General features: G+C 36.5%; 1 protein-coding gene across 1 annotated transcript in view; it reads right to left on the minus strand.

The window, feature by feature from the left end:
- Positions 1 to 16,799, minus strand: part of LOC113102063 (histone-lysine N-methyltransferase SMYD3-like) — a 123,215-nt gene extending 106,416 nt beyond the window's left edge. The window contains exons 1-5 of the mRNA XM_026265724.1: positions 16,785 to 16,799; positions 16,560 to 16,700; positions 15,004 to 15,111; positions 14,871 to 14,928; positions 8,914 to 9,050 (exon numbers count right to left, since the gene is read on the minus strand). Coding sequence (XP_026121509.1) covers positions 8,914 to 9,050; positions 14,871 to 14,928; positions 15,004 to 15,111; positions 16,560 to 16,700; positions 16,785 to 16,799 — 459 coding nt within the window. The remainder of the gene's footprint in view (positions 1 to 8,913; positions 9,051 to 14,870; positions 14,929 to 15,003; positions 15,112 to 16,559; positions 16,701 to 16,784) is intronic.
- Positions 16,800 to 19,309: the final 2,510 nt, after the last annotated feature.

A 19,309-nucleotide genomic window follows, 5' to 3' on the forward strand; every position in this document is an offset into this window, starting at 1 on the left:
AATCTTATTCTAATGCGTTACAAAAAAAAAAAAAACTACATCGTGACTAATATCTTAGTGGTTAGTTTAAATCTGGGTCTGACTCTGAACACCAACCAACTTGAGGTATTTACAGAACACATAAGAAAGAAAGAAAAAGTAAGAAAAAGACTGTAAAGACATGAAATGGAATTTAGCAACCATTTAACTTCCATAATATGACAAATCTCCATGTGTTTTCAATATAACCAATACCGATATCTAAAGAGTTGCGTGGAAGATACAATAAATACCATTTAATAATAGCTAATACAATATATGCTATAACAACTTATCAGCCTTGCATATATATCTAAAAACAATATGGATAAAAAAACTAATATATACACACACACGGAAAGTATTCAGACCCCCTTAAATGTTTCACTCTTATGTTATATTGCAGCCATTTGCTAAAATCATTTAAGTTCATTTTTTTCCCGCATTAATGTACACACAGCACCCCATATTGACAGAAAAACACAGAATTGCTGACATTTATGCACATTAAAAAAGAAAAACTGAAATATCACTTGGTACTAAATATTCAAACCCTTTGCTCAGTAGTAGCACCCTTTTGATCAGATACAGCCATGAGACTTTTTGGGAAAGATGCAACAAGTTTTTCACACCTGGATTTGGGGATCCTCTGCCATTCCTCCTTGCAGATCCTCTCCAGTTCTGTGAGGTTGGATGGTAAACGTTGGTGGACAGCCATTTTCAGGTCTCTCCAGAGATCAATTGGGTTTAAGTCAGGGCTCTGGCTGGGCCATTCAAGAACGGTCACGGAGTTGTTGTGAAGCCACTCCTTCGTTATTTTAGCTGAGTGCTTAGGGTCATTGTTTTGTTGGAAGGTGAACCTTCGGCAGTGGCTGGTTTCTCCACACATACCGCTCGGAATTAAGGCCTAAATGCTCTATCTTGGTCTCATCAGACCAGAAACTCCATGGGGGCTTTTATGTGTCTTGCACTGAGGAGAGGCTTCCGTCGGGCCACTCTGCCATAAAGCCCCGACTGGTGGAGGCCTGCAGTAATGGTTGCTTTCTACAAACTCTCCCACCTCCAGACTGCATCTCTGGAGCTCCGCAACAGTGATCTTTGGGTTCTTCTTTACCTCTCTCACCAAGACTCTTCTCCCCCGATAGCTCAGTTTGGCAGGACGGCAAGCTCTAGGAAGGGTTCTGGTCGTCCCAAATGTCTTCCATTTAAGGATTATGGAGGCCACTGTGCTCTTAGGAACCTTAAGTGGTATATATATATATAAAAGGCATTTTAAAAAGACAAGATAAGCTACAAAAAGCAACAACAACAAAAAATCATGCACAATAAGACCTGGCGGATTTAGTCAGAAAGTAAATTCTGAATTCATATTGCCTTTAAGGCTCGTGCAGCATTCCCAAGGGTCTCGGAAGACTTGCACGTGAATCTTTCCCTGCAGTGGGAAGAAGGTGGTTGTTGGAGATGCAGCACAATACCTCTGTGGTGTGTACTGCAGGGTTATGGTCAGGTCAGGATGAGGAATTGAGTGGGCGTCTTAGAGAGGTTATGCATCTGTAGAGTCTGTAGAGTGTGTCTGCTGCAGGAGGACACAATTAAACTGTTATAGCTCAATAACTGCTGCTTATTGCTCCACATCAGCGGGACACAGCAGCTGATTGTGTACACGGCGGAAAATGCAACTCTGACTGAAAGCACATTAGAGAAAGATACTTTTGTATATGATTGCTGGTCTTTGCCCTTTTGTTAATGCAATATGCTGTTGCTGATATAAACAAATATGCACCAATTTTCATGCAAATTAAAATGAATGCACCTGGTCACAATTTGTTGATGGGAAATATTTGCGATAAATTACAGGATCCATAATCTGAGATTGTATAGGAGGAACAGTTGGACAGTTTCTGAATATCCCATTTTAAAATGTGTTTCGCATTACCAGGCATGTGTCAGCCTCCTCGAAAGGCCCTGATGCACATGCACACAGGGCTCAGAATAGTAATGGGGCATTTTACTGGCTCTCCTTCCAATAACCCACATCCTCCTCTAGACTGAAGCCCATCACACACATGCACACGGTTCTATCGTGATGTGGACTTTCCATTGACTTCTACCGTTTTATTCAGAGCTAATGCTATATTCTGTCACCTCAACCTAAACTTAAAATAATAGTTCACCCACAAATGAAAATTTGCTAAAACTGCCTCCCCCTCAGGCCATTCAAGATGCAAATGAGTTTCTTCATCCAAACAAAGTTGGAAAAATTCAGTATTACATCACTTGCTCACCAATGGATCATCAGCAGTGAATGGGTGCCGTCAGCTTGAGAATCCAAACAGCTGATAAAAACATTACAATAATCCACACCACTCCAGACCATCAGTGAACTGTTTAGAAGTGAAAACGGTCCAAAACAGGATGGATATGGATTATGATATGGAATATTAAAACGCCTTAACGATGAAGTTGTTTCTTACAAACACTTTACACTTCATAAAAAGTTAACTGATTATCTAGCATCATGTCCATTATATGTGGATTATTGTGATGGTTTTATCAGCTGTTTGGACTCTCATTCTGACGGCACCCATTCAATGCAGAGGATCCAGTGGTGAGCAAATGATATAATGCTAAATTTCTCCAAATCTCTATTTTTGTTTGAACTACTCCTTTAGGACAAACCTTTCAGCCTTAATACATCATTTAGTTTGTCTATTAAGCCATTTTCCTCAAGGGAACTGCTAGCTAGCTAATTTCAGGTATCCTTGTGGCTCCCAAAACGCACAACCTCTCAATTAACACATACAATCACACTACAACGGACAATTCCTGTATAAACACTTGCAAAGTTTGTACATGTGAAGAACGGACATATGCACACACCAACATGAACACTTTCCACGTCAGAGACTTTTCTACTCTATTCATCATATACTGTGAATCAGGGCCTTCAACGTGCCAGCAATAGCCAGAGGAAACAAAAGGCAGTTACTGTATGTTCCTTCATTCAAGGCCAAGAGTTCCAACACACAAAACATGGCCTATGGTACATGTAATTGCTTATGTGCAAACTGTATATATATATATATATAAGATATATTTAAGAGCACGCAGCCCCCTGTTGATGCAGTCTGTGTGATTTAGTCTTAATGTTGATTTCAGACAGACAGACAGACGATGCAAACAGTAGTAAATCTCTTAATATTGTCTGAGGTTGGAGTGCAAAATGAACTTAATGTTCCCAGCGATATAATGATTAACCTTTTGGGATACTCATGGTTTAGTCTCTGTAGTCTCTACAGACTCAGAGCTGTATATAAAGCGTTTTAGATCATGTTATGACCAAGGTTTCCAGGTTTTTAATCGTTATTTTTTGCAAGACTTATCTTGCAAAACGTATCCGTTTCGAACTTATCTAACGAAAAAAAAAAAAAAAAAAAACTTATAAATGATCATTGGACACACAACAGATGCAGGACAGATGGATTTTCAGCATGACTTTGGTCATTTGTCCAAATATGGACTGGTCAGACTGACAGAAATCAATCATACATGAAAAAGCTATGAAAAGGCACTAGAAGATGACAGTAACGGTGGGGTTCTTTTATTAAGTGCTAAGGCCAGACCACCCAGAGCCCTGTGAGTATGACCTCTGACCTCTGCTCCTTTAAAGTCAGAAAAGAAACATATGTTCAATGACAGCGTCTGTAGAGCTCTGACAAAGGAGAGATGTCATCTACCAAATCATCTTTCCTTTGCTCTTAATCTATATATGACCGTCAGGGTGAAACTGAGGGGAAAGGGTGAAGATTGTGGCCAAATCTGCTGACATGAGGTCTGGAGCTGCTGGGAAAGATGTTGAACAAAGCATAACTCATTCCAGTTTAACGGCCAAATCTCAAAGCCAGTATGAGCCAAGTCCCGTGTTAAATACTCATTAAAATATGAGAGAAGGACAAAGACCAACCAAAAATAATACACATAATACAAAAAAAATTACTACATATAAACTTAATACTTTCATTTGTTCAGGAGTTGGACTACACATTTTGTCCTGTATGTTTTTGATTAACTAAAAAAAAAAAAAAAAACACCTTTCATAAGAGTCATTTATAAGAGGCTTCATATTTTATTATACAATCGCTGCTAGTAGGCTAATCTTGGTCATTAACTACTAATGTCATGAAGGGCTCCTCCATTATGTTTTAATATAGCAGTGAAAAATGCTGCCTCAGTTGGGGTCTGTCAAGCACAGATTCCTGTGATTTGGCTTTTCAGACAACTCCGTTACACAACAGGCCATTATAAAATACAGACAAATAAAACAAAATAAAGGACATATTAAATATTAATGATGCTTAATATAACAGCTGTGACTGAAGGGCAAACAAGGCAATGTGGAGTAGCAGATGATATCGCATCTTACATTTTAATGAAGAAAATACATGATGCTTGCCCATGAAAATGTAATTGCTACAAAGTGAGGGTATTGTGATTGGTTTCCAGGGTGTTGCTATATGGTTGCTAAGGTGTCCAGAGCATTTTTTGTGCATCTATGCAGTTGCCCATAAATTCTTTATAACATTTTGGCTTCAGTCTGCAACCCATTGTACATTATATACATTAATTTAACCCATTTTAAATGATGCAGCTTTTTTAAGATGCCTGGTATTAAAATAATAACAACAACAACAACAACAACATACATTTTTTAATCTATAAACAGAACAGACCATTTTGAAATCAGAATCAGAATCAGAAAGAGCTTTATTGCCAAATATGCCAGAAATATGATTTATGTGAACCCTAATGTCAAAGTTTAAAACTTACCCATTTCATTATCACCAAATCCAACTTAGGTCACCAAATACAACTTATGTACAAACTACAGTACATGCCAAAGTTGAATATGGTTAAGGTTTTGTTAAAAAAATATTTTAGTTTCTGCCACTGAATAAAAAAATTAATTGAAAAAGGTCATTGCGACTTTATCTCGCAGTTCTGACTTTTTTTTATTTTTTCAAAATTGCATGATAAACTCATTTGCAAGTTATAAAGTCAATATGGTTAAGGTTTTGTTAAAAAAATATTTTAGTTTCTGCCACTGAATAAAAAAATAAATTGAAAAAGGTCATTGCGACTTTATCTCTCAGTTCTGACTTTTTTTTTTTTTTTCAAAATTGCATGATAAACTCATTTGCAAGTTATAAAGTCAGAACTGCAAGATAAAAACTCGGAATTGACTCTTTCCTCACCTTTTTTTTTCAATCCGATTTTGAGGGGGGATTTTGTGAGTTTATATCTCACTTACCTTATAACTTGATATCACACAATTCTAAGAGAGAGAAAAAAAAAATCAGAATTGCTAGAAAAAAAATCAGAATTGCAAGATATAAACTCTGAGAAAAATCTTGCAGTTCTGACTATTTCTCAGAATTGCAACTATATGTCTCGCATTTGCGAGTTTATATCACGTAATTCTGACTTTATTTCTCAGAATTGCGAGTTTATCTGACAATTATGACTTTTTAACTTGCATTTGCAAGTTTATACCTGAGAAAATTTTGGAGAAAAAAAAGTCAGAATTGAGAATTTGAAACTACCTTTTTTTTTTTCAGTGGCAGAAACGGGTCTTTCTAAAAATCAGACAAAAAACGTTGATATATAGAACTATAATTAGTTCTCATTATAAAGCTGTCAACAGATCGCTGTGACACAAATCACTTTCTTAAGGAATATTTAAAACCCATCAGCTTAGTAAATCAGAACTGTTCAGTCTGACTTTAAAGACGTGCTTCACAAAAAAAGCTCTCTTTTGAGTTCAGAACACAAATATGCACAAATTAACAGAAGCGAAAACTGCATTCACGAAAGCCCTGGACAATAACATTAGCATTCTCTTACAACTTTAATTAAAGTGACATTTACAATCACTTCAGCTCTGGTATGTGAATGGCATAAATGAATGTCTCTCTGGATCTGGACTTTAATCTAAATTCACATGTTCCGACATGTCCCTCACTCAGTTTGATTATTGTAATTGGAGTTTTTACTTCCTACCTACTCTAGTTTGTGGGTAATACCTGCATAATATGAATTAAAAAAAAAAATGACACTGCCAACAAACATCCCAAATTCCCCCGAGGAACTTCCACTGCATGTAAGGGATACATTTGGAATATTATAAGAGAATTCGTTTCAGCAAATGGCACAGAATATCGGTCTGATTTGAAATGGAAATCATTTTTGGGCCACGGATGCTTGTTTTCACGCTGATTCATTGATTCAGCGATGGGCAGGGTGTTGGTTTAAAGCTGCTGAACAGGTTTGTCATGCAAAAAACGAAGTGCTGGGCCATTTCACAATATTACAGTTTTTACTTAATTTCAGCATGAGAAAAACATGCAGCCTTGATGAGCATAAGAGACTTATCTGGGTCAGACCCGTATCAGCCTGTTCCCACCTGCAGGTCTACATGACATAATCTAGAGCAGAGATCCAGAGAATGAGGATTACTAAATAAGAGAGAGAGGAAACGCATCATCTTGCCGTGTTGTGAATATCTATCACATCCATACTGATGTTTCTTTACCTCATATGTCTGACAGAAAATGTCATAACTTAATCCATCAACTCAGTTCTGACATGCATTTCAATCTCCAGTCTCTATTCAATAAACAACTTGCACAAGATATAGAATGATAAACCGCTCATTAAACTCCATCACAAGAAATCAACAAACTCTAGAGTCAATGATTTGAATGCAATACATTGGACCCAAAAGTTTTCCATAAATTATTTGTATACTATTTTAACAATGCAACAAAATCTGAGCTCATGTGTCAGTTTTCTATCTAATGTAATACTTTCATACAGTTTTAATGTCTAAATACTTTCTGCAGCCATCGTATAACTAATTCAGTTATTTCACTGTAGATTAAATGTTGCAGCACTTTGTTAAAAACAACAAAAGCAACTTTACAGTGTCAAAGAAAAAGGAATAACTCCTTGAAAACAGTGAAGAAAACAAACCAAAGTTCCTAATTGGGAGAACAATTCTCCTCTGCTCAGATAATATACAGTCCCTTACATATGCAGAATTGAACACAAATTCAGACAAACTCTGCATTGTTTGTGGCACTGTGCATTTGTCTTATTTTCACATTTATTTCTGGAAAAAAAAAGTAATTGTACCTTTACTGTCACTAACATGAATTACGCAAATACATCAGGATTTTCACTAAAAAACAACACAAAAATGCAGCAAACACCAACGCATTTATTTAGTTAATTAACAGCAAAATCAGTCATTAAGGCTGCAAATATCCAATTAAATGCTGGTGGAACTGAATATACTGTTCATCACTTACTCTATAAGTAGCACAAACACACCTTTATGTGGGTAACAGAAATAGTGACAAGTCATAAAAAGAAAATCTACACTTAAATGAACAAGTAAAAAAATTGAAAAGCAGGGCATTGAATGGGGGGGGGGGGTCAAAATCTCAATATTTCATCTATTTTTCCTTAATTTAATATGTTTAACCTTTCACAGCATTCTAAAAACACTGTGCTCAATATATCACAGTTTACACAGAAAACGAGAGAAAAGCAGTGCAGTAAAAGACAAAAATGGCCTAATGTGAATGAGCATCCCCTAATGCATTCATGTAAAGTTTTACTAAAAAAAAACTATTAATTCTATAAGCTATTGCTTGTTGTCTACAAGAAAATTATAAACTGCATTTCATTTGCACTCTAATATACTTACATCTCCCTTTTTTCAAAAGAGGTTCAAGAGCGAGAATGTGAAAAAAAAAAAAACATCTACCAGAAGCTAAAAATACTTTTTGTGAATACTGGATTATATTGATTCATTAGCCAATGAATAATTGATACTGATTAACCAGTTATTCAAAAGAACCAACTCAGCAGAATGACTCTCACAAATCAAACATCATTATGGCTTTAAAGCAAGTACAACAGAAAAAAAGTGGATAAAATAATGACATGACTTTTCCAGGGAGAAAAAAAACAATTTAATAACAGATATTTCCAGGATTTCTATGACTGCGGGATCTAAACAATATGTTACAGTATGATGGCCAAAAAGTACTTGCAAATCGAGGGCAACAAATGCAAAAGTGCATTGGACTCTCTCTGTGTGTGTTTTATGTAACCCGAGACTTGCCCTGATGTGGTGTTTAGTGTTGGATTAGAAATGCTCATTAGATTCACATTTGGGTCTTTGACGCTTTATAAGAGAAAGATGGCTGCTGGCTGTCTCTCATATAAAACAGGTGTTTGTGTTCACATGCAACAGGCATTTGTTTGTCCCGGGCCAGATGTGCAACCCCTTCTATGTTTACATGCAATCCTGAAGAGAAGATGACCGTGTTCATCTTGAAACGCATCTTTCACTCAACGTGTTCACAATTACAGTACAGAGTGATGGTCGGTAAACAAGCAAATAAAATCTACTCACACAGGAATCCAAACAAGCGATCTCACTGACGTAACTGTAAATAAACTAGTACATTAGCATGCACCTCAGGCGTCCAGGAAGAAAACGGCTGAAAATTGTGGAGCTAGCCTCCTTGGAGGCGAACTGTCAGAAATGTAGCGATTCTGGATCTGATTCGATTCCACTGAATCTTTAAGGACTATTTCATTCTGAAATTAAATGTAATCTTGAACAAGAAATGCCTTAATTTAGCTTCTACGAACAACTTGTCCCCTGATTCGAGGAGAAAAGACAAAAAAAAATAGCAGCATGGGTTCACAGCAGGTGATTTGAGGATGGGAAGCGTGGCATGCTGACACCATTCATAACGCTGCGTGAGATCTGAGAGCGCAACCCCTGCCGACTGCCGCAGATGACAATGAAAGGACACTTACTCTGGCGAGGAGGCTGATGGGGTCCAGGCCGGGCGGAAGCGGAGACAGATCGTGGTTCTCCTCACCAAGATAAAGCTGCAGCGTCGTGCAGAGCTGCCTCAGGCCCTCTTTCTTCTCCTCACTCATGTCTGCTAGATCTACACACACAGAACACAGCGCTTTCAACATCTGACACCAGCGATACCTATGAATGATCCTGCTAACCAGCAAAATCTTTTTATTTTTTTTTATAATGCAATACTAAACACAGAGTTCTAATGAATTGTTTCCTAAAACATATTACGATCTTATTAAATCGTAGCATTACCATAGTACATGAGGAAAAATATGGTATTAACATGATATGTATATATAAAAAAATAATACAAACAAGGTACTATTACACATAAAAAAAAATTTAAAAAAAGAGAAAAATTACCATGATACAAATCAATAGTATAAAACATTTCGCAACGTTCACACAGCAATAACACAACTGAGGGGCCCTTAAGCAAGGCATCGAAGTAGGGATGGGTATCGTTAAGGTTTTAACGGTATTACTACTCTTACCGATACTGCTTAATGGTCCGGTACTTTAACGGTATTCTTATCGGTACTTTGTGTTGTGTTAGGCAGTCGAAAACATTTCTCTGTCTGTACATAATGAACTTCTGAAAGATGCTTTGACAGATTGCTTGTGTTTCCGCCCTTACATGCAAAAATTTGTTGCACTTATGACAACCACTGCATCCACTCTAGTGAAGTACAACCACACATTGGAAACGTTTTGCTGTCTCCGCCATCTTCACTCTTTGTATTAAACAGGAGTTTTCGTACTATAAGGGGCCGTTCACATATCGTATCTAAAAACGCGTGGAAAACGCTAGTCGCGCCGCTTTCTGATTTTTTCCCCAAAGCCATCGGGCACTTGCGCTCCTGAGGAGTCTGCCATTGCTAAGCAACCATGACCTGCTCTCGCCATGAAGACGCGGAAATTTCAGCAATGGATAAATGGATTTGCAGCACTGAAAACTTCTTGCAGTAGCTCTGCTGCTAAATTAATTTAAAAATACACATACAGCTATCAGCTGTTCCTTCATCTTGGCTGAGCTTCCACGTTGTTACGGAAAAGGTGAGGAAGTTACATGACCTGCGGTGCACTTGCGGCATTCTGAAAAGTTGAGATGTTTTTAACTCGATGCGGTGCGGCCGCGGCTGGAGAGAACGAGCTCATCGCACCGCGTGCGCGTCGCAACCGCTTCCATTATGAGCGCGCATACAGCGCATCTGCATTTGAACGAATTGAGTGCGCAAAAGACGTGATAACATGATGTGAACGGCCCCTTATGCGTGTGTGTGCGCCGCGCTCGTTCTTGTTGTGTGTGGGTGTGACTGACATATAGCCTCCGCAGTGCGAATGAGGAATCTCTTAGATCTCACAAACAAACGTCTTAATATGATCGCACATTAGAAATGTTTGGTAAGATAAAATGTGAACGATAACATCAAGCAAATCTCTTCGCCATCGTCACTCTTTATTACTAAACGGGAGTTTTCATACTGTTATGTCTGTGCGTGTGTCGAACTCGTTGTGGTGTGTGTGTGTGTGTGTGTATGACTGAAAGACCGCCTCCGCGGCGCGCATGAGCGATCTCGCAGATCTCACAGACAAACGTCTTAATATGATCGCACATTAGAAATGTTTGGTGAGATAAAATGTACACGATAACGTTATTAAGCAAAAATAAATAGTACATTATTTTTTTTCCCCTCCAGTACCGAAAGCAGAACCGGTACCGTCAGATCTTACTGATACAACGGTCTTTCATAATTTAGCCCCGGGGCCAGTTTAATACCGGGTTTCGGTACCCATCCCTAGTTGTGAGTCATGAAAATCTACTTACAGGTGTGAGTTCGGTTATAGAATGCTTGTGTCACACCCGTAAATAACCGAACTGTGTGTGAACGTAACCGTATTAAGTACTCAAAACAGGACTGACAACCGTATTCTACTACCATGTGAACATGGCCATAGTATTACCAAATTAAATGTCCAAAAGTTTGGCATGACTGTGATAAATATTAAGGGGGGGGGGGGGTATTCCCATGGTACTCCACTAAAACCATAGTATTCATAGTCATAGTCATCATAGTAGGGGTGCGTGATAAATACCGATAGTTATGCGCATCTCATCAGTAAAGCCGGTTCTCTAATCAGCGGTAAATTCCCTCAGGTGTGTGATTGACTAGCTGCGCAAATCCACGTTCATTTTCAGCTTTTATTTGTGCAGCTAGTCAGTTAACAATAGCTCCATGTAGTAACAGCTGCTCTATGTGAAATCACACACCTGATGGAATTTACAGCTGATTAGAGAACCGGCTTTACTGACGAGATGCACATTAATTATCAGATGATATTTATCGGGCACCCCTACATGTACTATGTCTGTACTTTACACAGCATGACGCGTGAGAGCAAGAGCTCTTCAGAGACATTCACAGGAGATGATAGAGCTTGTGTTTTAAAGCCCTGGAATGAATAATTCACTGAAAACGCAACATTAGTGCTGTTTGGACTGATTGTCATCAATGTGGAACATACAGAAATACAGCAATCATATTGTATGGTACTGTATAATATTGTATATTTGTAATGATAACCATGTTTAAAAGACTAGACTAGATGATAGTCCCAAAGTTCCACCTACAAAACTTGGGTATTTTAAGGTTATTTTCGATGAAAATTTATAATTCTTGTAGTGGTTCATAAATTACACTGGGTGCGGTAATAAATAACATCTAGACTAGAAAACAACAGAATTAAACCTAATTTACATTGAAAAGTTCACATACTAAATTATTGGTGACAGTGACATAAAACACAGAGCTGAACCAATACAAGCTGTGAAAAACACTAAAGAGAATCAATGAAGATGAAGCACAATGCAGCCAAAAAGAACAGTGGGAAACCAGAGGAGAATAAAAGGTTTGTGTAGGTTTGTTTTCATCTGCTGGTGTCTATAGCCAATGAAGACAAATCAAAAAGCAGTTTTGCATGTCTCATTATGGCAGTTTTTCAGTGTGTAGTCAGACAGCTTCATATTTTCTGGCTGTACCAGTAAAATGGATGTCTGATAGTGGGGTTTTTAGAATGTATCTGGAAAGAAAGAGGTCTGATTGTAGCATGGAAGTGTGTATTTGGAAGTATAACTCTGGATGTGTGATTTATGTTGGCTTTGCCAAACATATGGGCCTTTTCATTAACCTTCCTGCTCTGATCCATTCCTCCAAACGCTGATGAAGTTCAGTGTGTTCACTGCATATAGAGCGAACGCTTGACCCGCGGCTACAGCTCTCACACACACATTCAGCATCCAAAACACAGACACACACAGTAGTAAAACTGCAGATTCAACACATAAATCTGATACTGCTTTACCTCGTGTGGTGCCTTTTATCGTCTACTTGAAAATTGTATCTCCCAAAAATGGAACGAAATTTCAATGCTTAGGCCAGTTGATCTGAAATTATTCAAATCTGTTCATTGGATAGTCATGATTTTTTAATAAAAGTAATAGATAGATTGTCGATTATTGAAAATGAAAAAATAGCAGGCAGTAAATGAGCGCTGATGGGGTCTGAAACCTCTCCAGAGAAGAAGATAGTAAGCTGGATGGCAGACGGATCCACACACTTCCCACTTCTCAGACCATGAGAGGTTGAACGTGTGTAGAATTATGAGCCTGAAGCAGGTGTTGGTCTCTTTAAAGGGATAGCTCACCCCAAAATTAAGATTTTTTGTGATTCATGCTTCCTTATATTGTTCCAAACACTTCTCTAAAACAAAAAAGGTGCTGTTTTGCAATGTACAATCTGCCCTATTCCATACAATTAATATAAATATGGACTAGGGTGTTGAGCTCCAACACTTTCTGGTTTCTGAAGCCATATTATGCTATATAGCTATTCACAAAAAAATATTTGCTTTTGTAACAAATCTAAAATCTGATTTGCACTTGCATTTAATAAAAAAAATGCAGCATCGAGGCGTTAAGCCAGCCACGAAACTATTAGTCAGCACAACTTTTTCAACATCGATAATAATACGTTTCCCATGCACCAAATAAGCATATTAGAATGATTTCTGAAGAATCATGTGTATTTTCTTCAAATTAATGCAGCCATGGTGAGCATTACAGCTATATTTTACAAACATTTATAAAAATCTCACCAACCCAACATTTTTCAATTTTGTGTATGCTACAGTGGAAACACATTTTCTGAATAAATTGTCTCTCTAACACATTCTAAACGGCAAATATATTTGTATTTAAAATAATGTATTTAATAAAGATCCACAGTGGCTACAACATTCATTTCTAATTTGCCATAATTTGCTCTGAAAGTGATGATTTCATTCTCTTGAATATGTGCAGTTAAAACACAAACTCATCATTTAAATGGAAACATGCAATAAGTAATTATTTAATGTCTCATAACCACTTATAAATTATGTAAATTTTTGGATGCATGATTCCTTTCATTTCTGCAAATTTGCTACCATTAAACTGAAATATACAGTATAAAAAGGTTAAATGCTATATCAGCCATTAGGAAAGCGATCAAGTGAAATGCTCTTCTGTTTGTCTAAAGGAACATCTCGATGTAAATCAGGAAAGCTGCAAAAATGAGGATTTCCTGAACTACTACATGAGCCGATGAGAGCTTCATTTTGAGGTGAGAGCGAGTGGAAGTTCAGATGGGTGCTGACTGCTTCCATAAGACCAACAGCAGGATTACCTCTCTAATGGCTGTGCATTACTTATGAACGAATAGAAAAAAATCAGGCCAAAAAATAATTCCAAGGCTCTTTGTGACAAAATAGCCAATTACTTCTGAAAAGAGGGTCTGATCCAAGAAAGAAAGGAAAATTCATAAATGGTACAATAAACTCCCGCCAGGATCTGACATTTATTCACCTTCCATCATAGGAAATCACATTTTTCAACCTCACAGGATAAGTTAGTGATGTCCATTAACAACATAGCCATTTTTTCTGTATATAACTTTTTTTTTTTTAAAAGGAAAGAAAGCCAGGTTTTTGATATGACAATGGACATTGTCCATTTCTGTGCTGCCTAAAAGACAACTTTCAAATGTGGGGCAATATCGGCAAATATCCTTATAATTCTGTGGCATTATTGAATTAAAGTAGCATGTTTATATATATATATATATATATATATATATATATATATATATATATATATATATATATATATATATATATATATATATATATATATATATATATATATATATATATATATATATATATATATATATATATATAAAAAATGAATGCGCATTTTTTTTACAGGAGTTTCTTATGCTCAAAGCTGCATTTATTTGATAAAATACAGGAAAATTATTATAATGTAAAATAATTTTTTTCTGTTTTAATATACATTAAAATCTAATTTATTCATGTGATACAAAGCTGAATTTTCAGCATCATGACACTAGTCTTCAGTGTCACATGACCCTTCAGAAATTGTTCTAATATGCTGATTTATTATCAGTGCTGGAAACTGTTGTGCAGCTTAATATTTTTGGAAACTTGTGATACTTTTCTTTTTTACCCGATTCTTTGATGTATAAAAAGTTTATATTTTAAAGGATATTAAAACAGAAACCGTTTTTTATATCGTAATAACATTTTGCAAGACTCCTGTTTTTTCTGTATTTTTAATCAAAGAAATGCAGACTTGATGAACATAAGAGACTTCTTTAAAAAACATTAGAAGTCTTACTTGTCCCAAACTTTTGAACGGCAGTGTATATATTATTTAATAAATAATTTTTATTTATACATTTTTGTATTGGTCAGCACAACATTCCAGTCATGAAAAATACACAATCTAGCAAGTCTCCTGCCTTGTGTCGGCGCACTGTAATACAGTAAAACACAGACTTACGTGATTGGTGTTCAGCTATCGAGTATAGATCCTCTTGGTCACTTTCTGATTGGGCGAGCTGGAAACAGACACAAAGGGTGTAAGTTTTAAAGTGAAGTGGTCCTGATAAGGCAGGTGTTGTGATGTCACATACCAGTTTGAAGATGATCCTCGTAAGCAGACGGACGGAGTCGGTGGGGATCCTGGGCTGGAGACGCTTGAAGCATTTGCATTCCCTCTTGTGATCAGGCCATGCTTGCTTCTGAAGGTTGAAGAAGAAGATAAAGAAGACAATAAATAGAAGAGATTTCACAAACAACGTGCTTTCTGTGTGTGTTGTCCCTTTAGAGGGAATTATGATGAAAGGCCTCCCCTCCAATTAAAAAAAAAAAGACAAAGACAAACTTGACAACCCTGAGAGCCTGGAGAGAACCGCGCTGGTTTGACAGTGACAGCTTTGTTATTTTAAAGCAGCGCCGCGTCTAGCGTTGAGAGATTGGATGCTCTTGAACTGCAAAGACTTCTGCAGAGCATGTGACAGACAAATTAAAGGGATATTTCACCCAAAACAAAAATCATTCTGTCATGATTTACACATCGCCTCATTTCCAAACCTGCGCTGCATGGCCTTCTTTCTTCTGTGTCTAGCAGAAAGTTCACGCTGCTCTTTTAAACAGCAGAAAAGTGAATGAAGATGAACACAGTCCTAGAAGTAGCTAATATGACTCTTCTGAAGTTTTACGATAACTTTGTATGAGGAACAGAACAATAAGTTATTGACTGCAAAATTCAGGTTTTGAGCAATGATATTTGAAAACTAGACAGGTTTTGCATTTTATGTAAATAGTCTGTTATAGTGTTATAAAAATCTCACAGATTTACATCTTTACAGATGTACATGGCCATTTAAAAATATAAGCAACTGCACCAAATTTTTGCTCCTCGATATTTCATATGTCAGGCATTACAGGGTTAAAAGCCAGGACTAGAGGAAAATCCTCTGAATGTGAACGTGTTTTACAGGTGTCTGGCTCCAAGCACCAAATACTTCTGCTGGAAAGTCACACTGGACTTCATGCAAGAGTTTCCGATAACTGCCCTGCTCAAAAAAAAAAAAAACCCTGGAGAATTTAATGACATTATAAAGTGTTGATGAACAGTCAAATTCCATATAAAGCAGAATGACTGTGTTCAATTCCACAGGATACAGGCATAACATGAAAATATCTGAATTTCACTCTGGTTTCCCATTACAACACTGAAACATGCAAAAATATATATGTAATAAAGTATATAACTGATTTAAGTTGTTTCTGTGTAATATGTATTTTAAATGCAAAATTTATTTCCTGTTTTATGTGTGAAATGATTCTGAACAATTTCTATACCACACTGTTCTATTACTGTACAAACAATGTACTACAGTATATATATTTTAAACAATGGTATATAGCTGGCCAAATTATTCGAATTTTTTTAATTAAGTGAAAAATGCACAAGTTTTTCCAAGTAATTATTCTAGCAAAAACTAAAATTAGTAATTTTAGAAGCAGTTCTCATTCATTAAATATTTAATATTAAAAAAACAGCTCTAATAGGCTGCTTTTATATTGAAAGGCATCATGCACAAACAAAAAAATAAACACACATAAGATCTCATCATAATTAGATTATGATTAGGACCCAACAGCTTGTGTGAAGACCTCTTACCTGACACTGAACACTGCAGTAACGGGCCGTCTTACATTGAGAACATCTCGACAGACTTTCACCTCTGTTAAGAATAAATGAGACAGAATTAACATCAGCCTCAGTGCTTTGTGTATTTCTCAAAGAAACTACATCCTCGGGCTGAAGAGGAGAAAGTCTGGTTTGATTTACAAGGTTTATAATCAAGCCTTCCTGCCCTGACTACACATCACTTGCTTTAAGTACATGTCTAATGACCATCTTTGCTTTGGGGCTTAGTCTATAACATAGAAGCTTGAAGTGAGGAATGTGTGAACATTCAGAGATCAGATGCACAAACTCCCTCTGCATAAATGAGTTTATTTAGCTATTAAACGTGCCATATTCCACAGTGCAATTATGGTTACTGCACGTCTCAGCTTTATTTGTTACAGTTTATTTCTTGTGACGGTCTGATTTAGTCAAGTTAGTCAAGAGTTCATTTTGAAAACAGATCTTTTTAAACATTTCTACCAAACAAAATGCATGAAGGAAACAAGCAGTAATGCAATAAATGCACTGAATTCAAATGATTCATAACCTTTTCACTGCTGCATATTGCACAGTGATGTTTCCCATGCTACTAATGATCAAACCACTAAAAATTGCATGTCTATCTCTCCCTCCACACTTATCTATATTGCTCCTGCCTGAGTGAACAATCACAGGGAGGTTTTATACCACCAGATTCATCTTCCTGCCACACTGGTTTCTGGAGGTGGTGTGATTTTTGAACAGGGCCTTGACAAATCACTTTGGAGGAACTTTTAGTGTCAATCTCCTAAAAGAAACTGAAGAGTTTCAGGCACAATTACAGTCAAGGCCTGAGTTCTGTATGAATGAGCCTTTCCTCCTCTGACCCCTTCCTACAGTATATAACATCTTTTTCACTGTCTATTTATACACTGTATATATATATATATATATATATATATATATATATATATATTATATTGTCCATTCTATGCAAACCAACATGAATACTAATGTCATTATTGTCATATCACGTTTTCAGATCATCTGAGGCATTTCCACAATGAGGAGCGTGTACATTCGCATGGTTGCCAGAGTGCTTGAAATAATCAACAGCGGGAAGAACATGTATCCTTGTAACAGCCACCTCCGATTCGTGGATTTTAACTCTTGATATAATGATATATATTAAACTCATGAGAGCTCACGTAAGAGAGGCATCTTGAGCACTCCACAATAACATTGTAGTCTCATTTTTTGGATGTTCGGCGCATTCTTTTGGTGAAGTATGCTTGAATTTGAAACATTCAATATTCACAACATTGTCAAATTTCACATCATCGTCAAAATTATTGCGATATTATCGCTAATATTCGATATATAAAAATAAAATGCATTAAAATGTGCAAATCTGCATATTCAATTGATTTCTGACTTACGCGGGTGCATCTGGTTGCATGCACCCCTTTAATAATATGTCTCTGGTCATTGAGCTTTTCATATTGATGATGAGGCTTTTATGTCGGGTTAAATCTGCAATCTCTGAGCTAATTTGTATGCTGGCTCCATGGCTACAACACACTACAACTGGCAACCCGCGGTGTTTAAATACTATTGGGTAAACTGGCAGTAAGCGGAATCACACAGACCAAAACAAAAACAGACATTCCGACGTGGAACGCACTTTTCATAGTAGAAAACTGGCTGTAGTGTTGTTCTATTGGAGATTACAATTATGTGAACATGTTTCTTAAATATCTGCAAACATATTATGGTATTTGTATGCTTTAGTACAGTTTAAAAAAAATTCTGGACTAGGTTTTAAACATCAACAAATAATTTTTGCAGTTTAGTGTATAACTCGAATTGCAAATCAAGTTGATCATTTGATCTCAACATGGCTTCCAGAATAAAGGGGTGACAATGTAAGTCAACATCATTTTTCCAAATTACATGTTTATTAGGCATTAAAATACTTTACTATAGTGCGTAAAAAATAAAATAAAAATTACTTTTAAAAATTACTGCAACTTTAATTAGAGGGAGATTTCTTGGGAAAGTACAGTTAGCTTAACAAAGAAAGAAATAGCTAGATGGATGATGAAACAATAAGAAATACTAAACCTTTGCTTCAACTGGAAATTAAAGCATTGAATCCAACATGGACCTGTGGGCTCCTATTAAAAATGCTGATGCATCAGAAGCGTAAGAGTAACTGGTTGTAATGGAATACACAGAGCCTGGTGCTATCCAAAACTAAAGCACAGGCCGTAAGTCACAGCACAACACAAGAGTCCTACAGCAGCAAAGCAGCCATAAACCTGGCTTTATTACTGCACACAGGATATTGACTGACAGAGAACACATCATCATCATCATCTTCACTGGACACACATAAAACTAACCAAAAAAACAGCGGATCTAAATGATTGGGAAAAGTTGAAGTATTATTATTACTACATCAAAATAAATGAAAATTAAGTAGTATTATTAAAATATATATTTGTAAATAAAATATATTTTTTATTCTGAATTTGGGAAAATTGTAACTGGTATTATTAAAACAAAAGTCCAAAAAATTATTATTAAAATAAAATAGTTTTAAAATGGTTTTAAATAAATAATAAAAAGCTGTCCACTGAGTTGAATGTGCACCTATTTCTGGATTTGAGAAAAGTCACGAGTTTTAATGGTCTGACTCAAATCTGCAATAAAAGCAGGCATTTGGATTCCTCAGGGTATTGATTCGGAGATAAAGA

Source organism: Carassius auratus, unplaced genomic scaffold (assembly GCF_003368295.1).
Source record: "Carassius auratus strain Wakin unplaced genomic scaffold, ASM336829v1 scaf_tig00217677, whole genome shotgun sequence".
Lineage (NCBI taxonomy): Eukaryota > Metazoa > Chordata > Actinopteri > Cypriniformes > Cyprinidae > Carassius > Carassius auratus.